This window comes from Aristolochia californica, unplaced genomic scaffold (genome assembly GCF_029961685.1).
Source record: "Aristolochia californica isolate CCGP_79_NKW_82.1479 unplaced genomic scaffold, dmAriCali1.0.hap1 SCAF_5, whole genome shotgun sequence".
NCBI classification, from domain to species: Eukaryota; Viridiplantae; Streptophyta; class Magnoliopsida; order Piperales; family Aristolochiaceae; genus Aristolochia; species Aristolochia californica.
Window position 1 is genome coordinate 42,888,547 of NW_027182214.1, and position 15,787 is coordinate 42,904,333.

A 15,787-nucleotide genomic window follows, 5' to 3' on the forward strand; every position below is an offset into this window, starting at 1 on the left:
TCTTATCCTTTTCTTCCTCTATTTAGGTAATTGAAATAACTATGGACACCGCCTATTTCTACATCGGTATGATATTGTCCACTTTGAGCCTAAACCCTAATGGATTTGCTATTGGGTTTCCCCCCAAATGCCTCATACAAATGGATATACTATCCACACTTATATATCAAAGATCCTCCCTAATTCAAGCCAATGTGGGACTTTGGTCGTATACCCAACAATAATTAAAATTGGGGAACAAAACAAGGTTTCTCCCTATTTGAGGTCGGTTGGGAGGAGCCGCTACCCTCCCAGCCATGACAAATGGCAAGGTGCAATTTTTGGCCTTCTTTGGTTTTTCTTGTTATATGACTTGGGCATCAGATTGATCCAATTAAACTCGATTCAATTGAATTGGTCCAATCAGAGTTTTGTAACACTGGAACAATTTAAAAAAAAAAAAAAAATTAAAACAAGAGCATGAGATTTGAAGAGGGGTAACACTCTTATCCCTTTCTTCCTCTCTTTAGGTAATTGAAATAACTATGGACACTACTTATTTTCACATTGGTATGATATTGTCCACTTTGAGCTTAAACCCGCATAAATTTGCCCTTGGGTTTCCCCCAAACGCCTCATACAAATGGAGATAGTGTCCACACTTATATATTCACGATCCTCTCAACTTCTAGCCAAGGTGGGATTTTGGTCGTATACCAAACAGTAATTAAAATTGGGGAACAAAACAGGTTTTCTCCCTATTTGATGTCGACTGGGAGGAGCCGCTACCCTCCCGACCATGACGAATGGCAGGGTGCGATTTTTGGCCTTCTTTGGTTTTTCTTGTTATATGAGTCGGGCATCAGATTGGTCCAATTAAACTCGAATCAATTGAATTGGTCCAATTAAAGTTTTATAACACTGAAACAATTTAAAAAATATTTTTTGATTTTTAACAAAAAATAAAATAATATTAAAAACAAGAGCATGAGAGTATTTTTTTGATTGAAAAAAAGGGGAGTATATGTTTATTTCACAAGGCAAGATTACATTAATATTTATTTTTATTTCTCCAACTTTGATGAACTTAAAATCTCAACTAATGGCTTTTGTATGTGCATTCACGAGAACCCTCACAGCAGGCGATGCCTTCGGAGCCGGAAGTTCTCCCAAATAAACTCTGTTTAATGACCAGACCAGGACACACAAATGTGCAAAGCGGACTCCAATTTCGAAGGCTCCTGACCCCCCGGATCGCCAAATCTAAAGGTTAATATTTGCACTCCAGTTACCTGGCGAATTCTAACCGTAATTTCGTTCATCAACTTCTCTTATCCTTCTCTCTCCGTCTGAAAACCCGTCGCTTCATCGGGAAACGATCGTTGTTCGTTTCAGAGCTCAGACAGCAGAGTCGGAAAATGTCGACGATAGAATTTCCGACACCCGTCGCGTCCAGACGGACTTACTGTAATCAAATTCGCGGCTCCAAAGAGTTGGGGAGATTTAGTCTTTGTCACCCTCGATCGAAGCTCTTGCTTTTGGACTTATCCCATATCAGTCGAAATTCAGCTACGTTTGTTCCTCTATCTATCAATAATCAAGTTAGGGTTTCTCGAAATTTGAAATTTGACATCTGGCGAGGAGGGGGGTTTCGGAAAAACCAGCCATGGAGAGAGTGGAAAATTCAAGCGAATGGCTCCTGCGAGCACGATACGAATTCAAACGAGAAAAACCAAGGAAAAGGCAAAGACAAGAAAACGAGCGTTAATAAGCCTTCAGCTAATCCGCCTAATCGTCGTAAAGGCAACGGTTGGTGGAAAGGACGCAAATTTGAGTGGCAGCCGATAATTCAAGCGCAGGAAATTGGAGTCCTGCTTCTGCAGTTAGGTATTGTAATGTTTGCCATGCGGTTGCTTCGGCCTGGAGTTCCTCTCCCGGGCTCTGAGCCGCGGGTCCCTACGGTATATGTTAGTGTCCCTTATAGTGATTTTTTGAGTAAAATAAATAATAATCATGTTCAGAAAGTAGAGGTGGATGGAGTTCATATCATGTATAGGCTGAGGTCAGATGCAGCAGGAGCTTTTGAGAATGAAGCAAATGGTATTGGGAGTACATTACAAGAGGCAGAGAGCTTGATTAGGAGCGTGAGCCCGACGAAGAGGGTTTTGTATACGACTACTCGGCCTAGTGATATAAAGGCGCCATATGAGAAGATGCTGGAGAATGAAGTAGAATTCGGCTCGCCAGATAAACGATCCGGTGGATTTTTTAACTCTGCATTAGTAAGTTTCTTTCGTTTATTTCTTATTTTAGTTGCAACGAAATTAACCTTTCGAGTTTACAGAACAAAGCCATTATTTCAAAGGCAAACTATCTAGAAAATGGTATTTCTTCAGCTAGACTTCTGTGAATTGAAACTTCTTAAACTGTGTGATCTAACAGAAACTGTCGATTGGTACATCCCTATTCTAATGGGTGAACAAATGGAAAACTAGTACACATGCGTTTTTTGGTGATGGTGGTAGCACTGTGGACTGTAAATCTAGTTTTTAAGTACTACTGTGATTTGTCAGGCTGTGCCTGACTGTTTCTTTAAAGTATCCAGTTCTTGACGGAGCTAGTCAAAGTGAGATGCAATTCATTAAATATACTAGAAAAGGTGTATTTGCTTCGTCAAGATTGTCCTTTTTTTTTTTTTTTTTTTGATAAAGATGTATTGTATTAACAAAAAAAAAAAAATGGACAATCTTGACGAAGCAAATACACCTTTTCTAGTATATTTGATGAATTGCATCTCACTTTGATTTTCACTTCGTCAAGATTGTCCATACTAAACGATGATTCTCATCTTTGGTTACTTACTAGAAATCTTTGAAGAAATTTTTTTTTTTGTGCTGTCACAGACAATAATTTCCCATTGTGTGCATTCCTTTTAACGAGTTGGCCACATGTGTTGCCTTGTTGATGTTTCTTTTCTGATGAGGAGTGCTAAATTCTAGTTTGATTTGGGCTGAAAGCAGCTTTATAGATTTTAGCTGTTGTCTACTTGTAGTTGGATCCCTAGCCAAGGCGCTAGTGGATTAGTTGTTAGCAGTTGTTTATTTTTACGTTATTTTATTCTGACTGCAGAAGGGGCTGATAGTTACCTCCACTTATGGCATTAAGTTTGCAGTTTCTCATTGTTTTCCAAAACTCATGCTACTTTAAGCTGGTGTTTTCCATTGCAAAGTTTTATTACTATTGCTACGTACTTGTTGGTGTTGCATGACTGGTTTTTCTAACTTCACAATAACTGATGTTTATTTCTGTTAAAGATTGAATTTCCTCACCTAATACTTGTTTTGCTTTTCCTTTTTCATCACAGATTGCCCTTTTTTACATTGCTTTACTTGCTGGCCTTCTCCATCGTTTCCCTGTAAGCTTTTCCCAGGTATCATATTTCTTCAAATTAGCATCTCTTGGGCTACCAGGCTTTTTATTAGCTTCTCGTAAACTACTATGTAGGCTTTTAATTGCATCTTTACTCACCCAGGCACCATATCACTGGAAATTTGCATTTGATAGGCCACTATGTAGGCTCTCATAAATTACTATTTGGAATTTTAGTTGCATTGTTCTTTGTCATATGTTGGTTAGTTCTTCAACTAAGTAAGCATATAATTTGTTCCAGCATACAACTGGACAGTTGAGAAACCGGAAGACTGGTGGTCCTGTGGCAAAAGTATCAGAACATGGTGAAGTGATCACTTTTGCTGATGTTGCAGGGGTCGATGAAGCCAAGGAAGAATTGGAAGAAATTGTGGTATGATAAATGTCAAACATTACCTGTTTGTTTAACTCTTTGATAATTTTATCGAGATAAAAACAAGTCTAAAAGTCTTTGAACTAATTGTTTTCTGTCAGGAATTCTTAAGAAATCCAGACAGATATATACGACTTGGTGCACGGCCTCCTCGAGGAGTACTCCTGGTGAGCCTTTAATTGAAAAAAATGGAACCTTCCACATAATGCTTTAACATCTTAGAAAAAGTCTTGTGGTTTTTAATGATTTATTGACGTTACAGGTGGGTCTTCCTGGGACAGGTAAGACACTTCTGGCAAAAGCTGTGGCCGGGGAAGCTGAAGTTCCATTCATAAGCTGTTCAGCTAGTGAATTTGTGGAGTTATATGTTGGCATGGGAGCTTCTCGTGTAAGGGATCTTTTTGCAAGGGCAAAGAAGGAGGCTCCTTCAATAATTTTCATTGATGAGGTAGAAACTACAGGAATTTCTTAATAGTTCTATACTTCTTTTTACAAAATTATCATCACTGTGTGGTGTTGGATGTATATTGTTTTCTTCTAATACAATATATCTGTCATTATCTTCATTGTCTAAGTCAGATTCTTCAGGTTCTTCTCCACTTCCAAATCCCATCCTTGTTGTGCTCGGCCTTTTCTAACTTATTGCAAGTTCATCAACCAAAATGGAGAGCCCCCTGCTCACAGCTACTCTCTTTGGTCTATGTTAAACCTCAGGCATACCATCTGTGATGGATCTAATTTTATATTTTTTGCTTGTGTATTAGTGCTATGTCTAACTGTTGACATCATCAGTTCATATCTGATTTCAACCTTCCTCATTCTGTGACACATCCATCTGAACATTTCATATCTAATTGCAGAAATTACCTCCGAATTAGGCATCTTCGTTCATTAATGTTGAAAGAAACATGGAAAAATAGTAAACCACCAAACATTTGTTAGGGCTAAAATCCTTTCTGGATTCCATACTTTCAGATAGATGCTGTAGCCAAGAGCCGTGATGGTCGGTTTCGAGTTGTCAGTAATGATGAGAGGGAGCAGACACTAAATCAGTTACTCACTGTAAGATGTCGTGGAAGTTGAGACTTTCATTATGTACAAGGGCAACACATGTTATTGAAGTTTTATGCTTTCATGGGTGTCTTGCTTCAGGAGATGGATGGATTTGACAGCAATTCTGCTGTGATTGTCCTTGGAGCAACTAATCGGTCTGATGTCCTCGATCCTGCTCTACGCCGTCCTGGAAGATTTGATCGTGTTGTTATGGTTTGTGTGTTCTCACACTAGGCATGAAAATATTTGGTTTCTTTTAAGTGAAATTTTTATTGAGATAAACCATTTTTTCAATGGAGCGATGGTTGGTTTGTTTTTTTTTTTCACAGGTGGAGACTCCTGATAGACTTGGAAGAGAAGCTGTTCTGGAAGTTCATATTTCCAAAAAGGAACTTCCTCTAGGGGAAGATGTTGATCTTTGTGAAATTGCATCAATGACAACTGGTTTCACGGGGTACCCATCTTCTTAATTGAACCTATGGTGCATAATATTTTATTTTTTCATTTACTACTACTGACCTGTGAATTTGGACATTGCGCAGGGCAGACCTAGGAAACCTAGTAAATGAAGCTGCATTGTTGGCTGGTAGGGTAAACAAAACTGTTGTGGAGAAGATTGATTTCGTTAAAGCAGTAGAGCGTTCCATAGCTGTATGTCTCATTCAATACTTCATAGTTAAAAATTGTTGCTTCAAGTGAACTGGATTCATTCAGTGTCAACTTGTTTCTCTTAGAAGTGGATTGAGGGTCATTTAATCTTTCAGGGTATAGAGAAAAAACATGCCAAATTACAAGGGAATGAGAAGGCTGTTGTTGCAAGACATGAAGCTGGCCATGCAGTTGTGGGGACTGCTGTTGCAAATCTGCTCCTTGGACAACCACGTGTTGAGGTAGATGTGAAGAAGTTTTGTCATTGTTTACATTGAGGGTGAATAGTCCATGGACTAATTCTGATAAAGAAATGCTTCAATTTTCTCAACTGTTCAGAAATTAAGCATTTTGCCTAGATCAGGAGGCGCTTTGGGTTTCACATATGCTCCTCCTACCTCTGAGGACAGATATCTGCTCTTTGTTGATGAACTAAAAGGCCGCTTAGTCACACTCCTAGGAGGGCGAGCTGCAGAAGAAGTTGTTTATTCAGGCCGTGTGTCCACAGGTGCACTTGATGACATAAGACGTGCAACAGATTTGGCTTATAAAGCAGTTGCTGAGTATGGTCTTAATCAGACAATTGGCCCAGTCTCCTTGACAACATTGTTAGGGGGTGGCCTTGATGAATCTGGAGGGGGCTTGCCATGGGGAAGGGATCAGGTTGTCTATTTTTTCCCTCGTGTACAACCTTCTACTAGTTATTTATTATGCTGTAAAGATTGATGTGAGGCCCATGGTGGCAGGGACATCTGGTTGATCTTGTGCAAAGCGAGGTAAAAGCACTTCTGCAGTCTGCCCTTGAAGTGGCACTATCTGTTGTGCGTGCTAATCCCACAGTTTTGGAGGGGCTTGGAGCTCATTTGGAAGGTAAATGTCTATACTTAATGAAGGAAGAAGTGTTTTTTTTCCTACATTTGTTCTTGCTTTATTTGTGAAAACTTATAAAACGACTTATGTTGCTGAACATCAGTGATGGTAGATATTGCCAGTTGATCAGATTTAATCTAAGAGGTTTTTGTCATAGTAACTAACAAAAGTATTTAATTAACTCAGTACATAACAATTAATAAAAAAACTGTACTAATAAAAAATTCTACATATTTGTCTAGTTACCAACTCAACTCATGGTTAGAAGTCAGATGCTAAGTTGGCATAGTCAACTTGACAGATAATCAAGAGAGTGTCAACTAAGCATGATAAAACATATGGATCTGCATGTGATGTGAGCCACTTAAGAAAAGAGCTTTGTTTCTGGCAAACGGAAGGAGGGAGGTGCTGGAGGAGGCCTCCATACCACCTCCCTTTCTGGTTCTGGAGGTGGAGAGGGAGTTGGAGGGGGTGCTTCCCCCTAAAACCTCCCCTCGCTTTTGCCCCCCTTTTCTGGCATCAGAGCGAGAGGGGAAGGGGGTGGCTCCCCAGCTCCTTTTCTGTCTGTGTAACAGAGATTGGCAGGGCAAAGGCACCTCCTTCTTCCACTCCCTTTCCCGTGCCAGAGGTGGAAAAGGAACGAAAAAGGTTCTGACAAGATCAGTCCCGATTCTCAGACAAGTTCGCTTTCTGTGATTCTTGCAAGCTGATGGAAAACGTAGGATTTTATGCCATGTCCCTTTGTTCTCTTCTGTAGTCTTCAATGCTCAGCTACAGTCCTGCACGACAATCATTGAATTTTGTAAAATTTCAATTTCAAAATGACAAGGAAAAGCAGACAGTTCTTATCTTTGTCAGTTCTCTCTCTATTCGCTTATTACTTTTTGTTTGTTAACTTTATCAACTCTTCACCAGATCATCTTGGTCACTTCGTCCCCATCCCTGTACTTCCCCACTTCAGTTTGTAGACATTGGTTGAGTGAAGATAAATGAGGAATTTCATTCCATCATCTGTCAGAAACTTGGATCTACTGCCAATGAACCTAACACAGCATCCAATTCACATACTTGATTCTTTTATCATAAGACAAGCCACTTGTTCTGTCCCCTGTAGCCAACTTTTACATGCTAGATTCTTTTATCTTAACCAACAAACCACTGGATCAATTCCTCTAGTCAACTTCTGGTCAAACTGACCATTACTAGAATTTATTCTGCGCCATAGCCCTGCCCATGTCTGTCAAGCAGTTGGAAAAGAGTGTCAAGAGGGCTTGGTGCCTCCATATCACCCCATTTCTGTCTGTGCAATGGAATGAGGGGAGGAGGGCTTCCCCCTGTCCCTTCCCTTCTGCTGCCTGAAGGGAAGGGCCTGCCCTCTCTGCCAGCTGTGTTTGCCACCAATGAAGCTCTCTGTTTTTTCTTAAGTGGGTCTTGCCACCTGTGGACCCATAAGTTTTCTGATCCTTAGTTGGCACTCTCTTGATTATGTGTCACTGACCATGCCAACCTAGTATCCAATCTTTGACTATGAGTTGAATTGGGTAATTTGACAAATATATTTAATTATTATGTATTTAGTTAATAAAAAAATTTGATTGGGCAAACGTGTTATAATAAAAAACTTTTAATCTATTAAGCGAAACATGGTTGGGGACATGAACTATCTATTGAAATGATGAAATTCTCTTAGTTCATATTGTACATGTTTGCTGTCATGAGTATTTGTTCCCCCTTGATGTTTGTCAAATAACCTGATTGTTTTTTGCTTTGATTGCACCTCTTTTACAGATAAGGAGAAGGTGGAGGGTGAGGAATTACAGGAATGGTTGAAGATGGTTGTGGCTCCAGCAGAACTTACACTTTTTGTGAAAGGGAAAGACAAAAACCTACTACCACTAAGAACAACCTCTTGATACCTATGGAGTGTTTAATTTCAGTTTTAAAAAGATAATGGTCATTGGTTCTTATGAGCTGTCCCAGCCAAAGCCCTCTTGCCGTTTGCAAATCACTGAAGGGTCTTCGCAAGCCTAACATTCCATTGCCAAAACCATCGTAAATTTCATCGACTGACTATGTTTACTCTCTGGAATCGGCCGAACTTCGTCTGTCAACACTTCGGTTTCTATTCCTCTGAGCACTGCATGGTCTGTAATTCATGATGCTGACAGAAGAATCGGCACGAGAGGATAACTTGAAGAGTGGTACCTCCCAGCCCCATATCTGTGTCTGGCCTGTGTTGTACATGGGTATTATAGCAACACTTCAGTATTCATTGTATATTACTATTATTAATAACTCAACTTTTGATCAATATAACAGTTCAACAGTCCCAAATATTTGAAATGTCATGATCTAGATTTTAAAGATAAAAAAATGCCCATCTTGGCACATTTGTTGAACTGTTTGTATGTGCATTATCAAATGTATTAAAATCTTTTAATCTATGCATTTTACTTTTTTACCTTATCTAACTCCGTTTTCTGAACGTTCAGAGTACAAGTCCAAATGGAGGGTGTTCTGATTCAAAGACAATCAGAAGTTTAAGCCCCTCTATCTTCAAAGGCAGTATAAAGCTGTCCGTCCATTCATTCTCTATCTCCTCTATATGGTGTTGGTAGCAGGCAGGTGTTGCCCATCATATAGGTCCCACATGATAGGTGATAGTCTTCAATGAGGATTCTGAGTTCTCACACCTTGTCCTCTAATGAGAAAGATGGTGGTGCTTCATGTGTTCCGCTTTTGTGAAGTTACAGGGAAAAACAAAAAACGAAACCTTCTCTCAATTTCTTCCTCTTTATGGTGAAAATGTGAGATGAGGCGGGAATAGGTCAAGTTTAAATCAGATTTACGGAGAAGGGACGGTGAAAAGGTTTAACAGCAAGTGGGCCTTCGAGTCGCAAAAAAATCTGTGCCATACATGTGGGCCCGACTCGTGCATTTTGGACCGGTCGAAGCCTTTTTTAAATGAAGCGAACGTCAGTCCCCCCTCCACTTTTGGTTTTTCTGACTAAAATATCTCCCACGAATTAGATTTCCGCCGCCACGTCGACTCGCTTTTGATACTCGGTACGTTGCCACTCCTCTCGCGCTTCCCCGTGCTATAAATGTTCGGCGTAATCCTCATGCCATACAGCATTTACTTTCTCTCTGCTAGCCAAAAGATAAGATTCAGAAAGTCGCGTGTGATCCACAGAGAGCTGTAAGCTTCAAAACTTTCCATTACAATCTTTCCTGTTTTCTGATCTACGTTGCTTCGGAGTAATCTTTGTTATTGTCCTTACTTTGATGTGTTTTGCGGTTTTTTTTTTTTTTCCTGAGGGATTATTCATTGCGTTAGTATCTTCTCACAATTCTGAGGAATAGTTTGAACTCATTACACGGACCATGGTACCTCATTTCATCTGTAGTTTTTGTTTTCTTAACCGCGTATGGTTTTTGTATATGAAGAAGGAAATGAACTGTTACATATGCTTGGGAAGCGGCATCTTTTGTGATTTTTGTCACGGTTTCATTTGCGATTCGTAGTTTGATATGTCTTTGTCGTAAGTAATGTCTGTGATGGGAGGGAGCATATAGGAAGAAGTAACTTGAATTTACCACACTTTTCTGCCTCTACTGATAAAATTTGTAAGTAGGCTTCGTGCTCTCACAATGCATGTTGATTGACTGTGTTGGAACTTTAATTTGATTTGACTTGGATGCGTACGCTTGGGGATTGACCAGATTGTCATTTACTTTAATGATCACAAACGCGTGCATGCAGCAGCACACAGACGCAAATATTATGTATGTATGGACTTAATTTTGAAGGATGTTTTTCGATCAAAATATTGGTTTATTGGAGCAGGGCTATGCCGCATAATTGATTTCTTAAGCCCATAGATGGTTGGTATCGCAGTTAAATTGGATACTGGCACTTAATATACTATCTTACTAATTTTTCTTTGTTTTTTTCCTCCTTGACAAGTGGTAGGAAATGTTCTTCTGTGTAATAAATAAAAAGAGATGGGCTATTCATCTCAAGTTCAAGTGGAATAACAGTTTGGTCATTATGTACTTCACTGGCAGCCCAAGAGCTTTAGATTCGTCTCAAAAGTATATTTCTGGTAGCAAAGCAAAGCAAATATAGTTGGAACCTTTTATACTCTTTAAAAGCGGGGCCTTTTTTTAACCTGCTTTTTTCATGGTCAGTCTATTATCTGAATTCCTTAAATCAAGTTTGTTGTTCAAATAATGCTTGCATGTCTAAAAATTATTGTTGCAGTATCCAACATTTTCAATTTCTGAACAATTAATTTTTTTTGGGCAGAAATGGCATCTTTACATGCAGCCTTGATTTGTGGCGCGTATAGGAAAAACAATTCCTGTGCTTCTACCAAGTTTCTCAAAACTTCCTTCCTGCCTGGGTTTGAAGTGGTGGGTTGTGTTCCAAATCTGTTTGAAAAGGAAGGAGGCCCTACTTCTCAGAATCCTAGAGCAACTTTAACCTTTGATCCTTCTACGACTAAGACAGAAAAAAACAAACAGAGTAAACACACTGTAGATCCTGCTGCTCCGAATTTCCTTCCCCTTCCATCATTTGAAGAGTGTTTCCCAAAGAGCACAAAGGAATATCGGTATTTTCTATTCCCCCCCATTTTCTCTTCCTTGTGTCTTACAATCTTTTCCTTGTAAAGTAGCTAAACTTTCCAATATAACATTGCAGTTACCATAATGCTCTGGTTCTGCTTTTCAGGGAAATTGTTCATGACCAATCTGGTCATGTACTTAAGGTTCCATTTCGTCAAGTCCACCTTACTGAAGAGGGACAATACTTTGACAATTATGACACCAGCGGCCCACAAAACATTAATCCACTTGTAGGTAAGATTTTCTTAAACCAAAGTTGCTCTTTGAATTACTATTCTTCTGAGATCATCAAGTTTAATTGAGTTTCATATTCTGTATTTTCTATAACTTGCTTCTGTCTATATATCTCTTCATCCCTCTTATCATGGAATCTGGCACTTCATACTGATCGGCCAGATAATCTTCCAGCTTCCTCTCCCCACATGCTTCAGATGTTGTAGGAATGGGGCTTGGAAGTTGGTGGTAAGTGGTCCTTTCGCATGTGGACCATAAATGGCTTTTATCTGTTGTTTATATCATCTTTAGCTCATTTTACTTTGAAGCGTTGCCATTTTTTCATTGCATTTCATTTAACATGCCTAATTTAATATATTTTGTGATTTATCAGGTCTGCCAAAGATACGAAAGGACTGGGTAGATAGGCGAGAGAAGTTAGGTGGACCACGATACACACAAATGTTCTATGCTAAGCAGGGCATAATCACTGAAGAAATGTTGTTCTGTGCCACCAGGGAGAAGCTTGACCCTGAATTTGTACGCTTAGAAGTTGCACGTGGCCGGGCCATTATCCCATCCAACAAAAAGCATTTGGAGTTAGAACCTATGGTAGTTGGCAGAAACTTCTTGGTTAAAGTGAATGCAAATATTGGTAACTCAGCTGTGGTAAGTTCCATTGAGGAAGAGGTACACAAACTGCAGTGGGCCACTATGTGGGGGGCCGACACAGCAATGGACCTCTCAACAGGTCGACATATTCACGAGACACGTGAGTGGATTCTCCGTAATTCTGCTGTACCTGTGGGAACTGTACCCATTTACCAGGCCCTTGAGAAAGTGAATGGAATCGCGGAGAATCTCAGCTGGGATATTTTTAGGGAAACACTGATTGAACAAGCTGAGCAAGGTGTTGATTATTTCACCATTCATGCTGGGGTTTTGCTTAGGTATATCCCGTTAACAGCAAAGCGCATGACTGGAATTGTATCTCGTGGTGGGTCAATTCATGCTAAATGGTGCTTGACTTATCACAAAGAAAACTTTGCTTATGAGCATTGGGATGACATACTTGACATTTGCAATCAGTATGATGTGGCACTATCAATTGGTGATGGCCTTAGGCCAGGTTCAATTTATGATGCTAATGACACTGCACAATTTGCAGAGCTTTTGACACAAGGAGAGCTGACATGCCGGGCATGGGAAAAGGATGTGCAGGTTCAAATTTTTTCTTAGTTTTTTATGTTTTACTTTTTTCTTCAATAGTTAGTCATTTAGTTCCTGTTGTTGCAATTATTTTCTTCTTCAGCAGATACACACATATCCACACTCATATATGTGCATATATATACATTCATACATATATACATGTATCTGCATGTTTGTATGCCTGAGTGTGTATGTGCATGCATGCACATGTGTGTATTTATCTAAATGTATATTTCTGCCTTTCTATCTATCTATCTATCTATCTATCTATCTATCTATCTATCTTTGTCTTTGTAAAAGTGTGAAATTGAAATAATGAAAAGGGGAAGAGATCAGAGAAAGAGAGAGAGAAAGAAGAAGATGGAAAACACTTGAGGGAGGCTGCTCTCTTTAGGGGTTAAACTCGACACCTAACAGTATTTGTACCACTTAAATGAGAAGGGGGTCACATGTACCTATTATCACTGAAAAAAAAAGCTATAAAATAAACAGAAAACAGGCCAGACTTATAGACTAACTTCCTATACTACTATCTGACCACTAGGAGTAACTATCACAGCCGAAGAATTACAAAATACCCCTAATCACATTTTCTAACAGTTTTCTTCTTCCTTTTAAGTTACCAAGCCTTTGTTTGTACTACATAAGGTTGGATGGTGAAAAGAGGTGGAATGGATTAGTTCACCCATTGAAGTATTTGCCATTTCTGTCACTAAATGATCAGGATCAAGTGGCAAGAAGTTTTCCAATGGCACCACTTTTGAATTTTTTAAGTATAACCTTCCCTAAACTGTTTCTGAATAGATATGTATGTTTACTTTTTTTTACATCTATTCTTCTGTTTAGCCTATTTCATGAGAAATTAGATGCTGATGTCCTTTTGGATTTGCATATTTCTTCCTCTTCTTGAGTATTGTTGATTGTAATGAATGGCAGCAATTGGAAGACTAGAAATGCCATCCTCTTAAACTATATTTTATATAGAGAACACAGTGCAATAAACACATGTTTCCTTGTTTTACCTTTTCTTTCCCCTTTGTCAGACAAGTGAGCTCGCAACAATATTTTGAACTTGTGTTCTCTTCTTTTCACATCCTTTCCATGTCATCAAACTAATTAACTAGTATTTACTATAATTCTAGAAAATTATTTTTAAGGACATGATATTTTGCATTTTCTCTGAAAGGTGATTGGAGGTTTTATTAAGTTCATAAAGTATGTTAAGATTTCAAACCAGCCTCTGGTTTCAGATTCTAGCCCTCTGATAATGACTTCTCATGCTTATCCTAGGTTATGAATGAAGGACCTGGCCATATTCCAATGCACAAAATTCCTGAAAACATGGCGAAACAGTTGGAGTGGTGTCATGAGGCTCCTTTCTACACTCTAGGCCCGTTGACTACTGATATTGCGCCAGGATATGATCATATTACTTCAGCAATTGGTGCTGCTAATATTGGTGCTCTTGGTACTGCACTTTTATGCTATGTAACTCCTAAAGAGCACCTAGGGCTGCCCAATAGGGATGATGTGAAGGCCGGAGTTATAGCATATAAGATAGCTGCGCATGCAGCAGATTTAGCAAAGGGACACCCACATGCCCAAGACTGGGATGATGCCCTAAGCAAGGCAAGGTTTGAATTCCGATGGATGGACCAGTTTGCTTTATCTCTTGACCCAAAGACTGCCTTGTCATTCCATGATGAGACACTGCCATCAGAAGGGGCTAAGGTGGCACACTTCTGCTCTATGTGCGGGCCCAAGTTCTGTTCCATGAAGATTACGGAGGATGTTAGGAAGTATGCTGAGGAGCATGGATATGGGGACTTGGATGAAGCTGTGAAGCAAGGGATGGATGCCATGAGTGCTGAATTTTTAGCTGCCAAGAAGACTGTTAGTGGGGAACAACATGGTGAAGTGGGGGGTGAGATTTACTTGCCTGAAAATTATTTTAGTGGCAAAATGGACAGAGGAAGGTCAGTGGGCTCTTCTTTTTCAAATTGATTTTTTATTCTACTTTTGCCTGCTACATTTATTTGTGATATGTTTCATTAAGAAACGATGAATTATTTATTAGAAAATGTAGTATCTGATGGTAACATGAATAGTCATAAGTTTGCTGGTTATATTGTATAATCCTCTCTGTCATTGGTATCATTTGTTATGAGTTTTATTATTGCCTAGTTCCACTATTCCCATCACTTTATGCATGGGCATCAATTACTTGCAGAATACAATTGTCTATCAGATTGGTGGGAGTAGTGCTTTGTTTCCTTAAGAACACTCAATTACTTCTTAAAAAATCTAGTATCTAATGTACATATGAAAGGCATATTCTTTGCCGGTTATATTGTATCATCCTCTCTTTCATTGATATCATTCGGTGTAATTTCATTAATATATCGTTCTACCATACCCATCACTTTCATGCATCAGCATCAATAACTCGTAGAACACAATGTCTTTCAAAGTGCAGCCAGTAGTGTTAGAAGCTAAGTTCAGGAGGATTGATTTCTCACTTTCTAAACTCTGAATTTGTTTTCCAGTGAATAGTATTTGCATACTTGAAGCTTTTCAGAAGACCATGTCACACTCAGCATCTGCACTGTGGCTTGAGGATTAGGTGAGTCAAGTAGTTAATTTAGTTACAATAACTTAAGACTGCTCTGCTTCGTTTGACTTGTTCTAGATACCTTTTTAATAATAAAATCATCAGAGATGGTTTTCAATCTGTTGCTCTTTTATATTTATTGTCTTCTATCTTTTGTTTTTTGTCTTCTATTAATGACACTGCACCAGGGGTGCCTGTATCTGCTAAAGTCAAGGTCATCTGATCTGGATCTTTACTGATACTGGCTGAGAGAGTCCCTTAGAACCTGGTCAGGATAATGCCTGCGTAGGGAGTGTGCATTTCGTTCTTTTTTGCTTGGACAGGGGTTTTGGCTCCATATTACTGGCAAGACGATCCATTTGCAACATTTTGGCACCCACATCGGCTAATACACTGTGTGGCGTGGAGTAACTAGAAACTGGTGATTCTTTCTCTCTTAATTACTAATAAAGAAAAACAGTTATGCGTGGCCTATGATCCTGATAGTGGTTAATAAAACAAGTCTTTAAAGTGAGCTTCTGTTTCTTTTTTAACCAATTTATTAAGAGCTTGTAAGCTGATTTTACTTGAAAACTTAACGAGGCTTATTTAATTGATCTTTTGAGGCCAGATGTTGAACTCAAAGAAAACTACAATATCTACTTTCAGGTCAACATTGCCCAATTCTTGAAAACCAAACAATATGGGTGGAACATTCGGTCCCATGCGCTAAGATTTAGTTAGGTGCTTGACCACTTTTATACTTGGGTTTCATGGTTAGCAACTTGATA

The 15,787-nt window shown here is 39.1% G+C and overlaps 1 protein-coding gene across 5 annotated transcripts; it reads left to right on the top strand.

Moving 5' to 3' along the window:
- The first annotated feature begins 1,214 nt into the window (after positions 1-1,214).
- On the top strand, positions 1,215-15,600 carry LOC137966737 (phosphomethylpyrimidine synthase, chloroplastic). 5 transcript variants are annotated; one of them, XM_068813439.1, is made up of 15 exons: positions 1,215-2,261; positions 3,344-3,409; positions 3,650-3,781; positions 3,883-3,948; positions 4,044-4,229; positions 4,757-4,843; positions 4,934-5,047; positions 5,164-5,288; positions 5,377-5,519; positions 10,683-10,968; positions 11,088-11,215; positions 11,589-12,415; positions 13,697-14,382; positions 14,953-15,029; positions 15,227-15,600. In XM_068813439.1, the coding sequence occupies exons 1-14, from the start codon at positions 1,398-1,400 to the stop codon at positions 14,957-14,959; spliced, it is 3,717 nt and encodes a 1,238-aa protein (XP_068669540.1). In that variant the 5' UTR covers positions 1,215-1,397; the 3' UTR covers positions 14,960-15,029; positions 15,227-15,600. The 5 variants fall into 5 exon arrangements, with proteins under 5 accessions (XP_068669540.1, XP_068669535.1, XP_068669537.1 ...); XM_068813434.1 differs by lacking the exons at positions 10,683-10,968; positions 11,088-11,215; positions 11,589-12,415; ... (1 more) ...; positions 14,953-15,029; positions 15,227-15,600 and adding exons at positions 5,599-5,724; positions 5,822-6,145; positions 6,229-6,352; positions 8,141-8,733 and having other exon boundaries at positions 5,377-5,485; XM_068813436.1 differs by lacking the exons at positions 1,215-2,261; positions 3,344-3,409; positions 3,650-3,781; ... (4 more) ...; positions 5,164-5,288; positions 5,377-5,519 and adding an exon at positions 8,845-9,551 and having other exon boundaries at positions 10,662-10,968.
- The last annotated feature ends 187 nt before the right edge of the window (positions 15,601-15,787 follow it).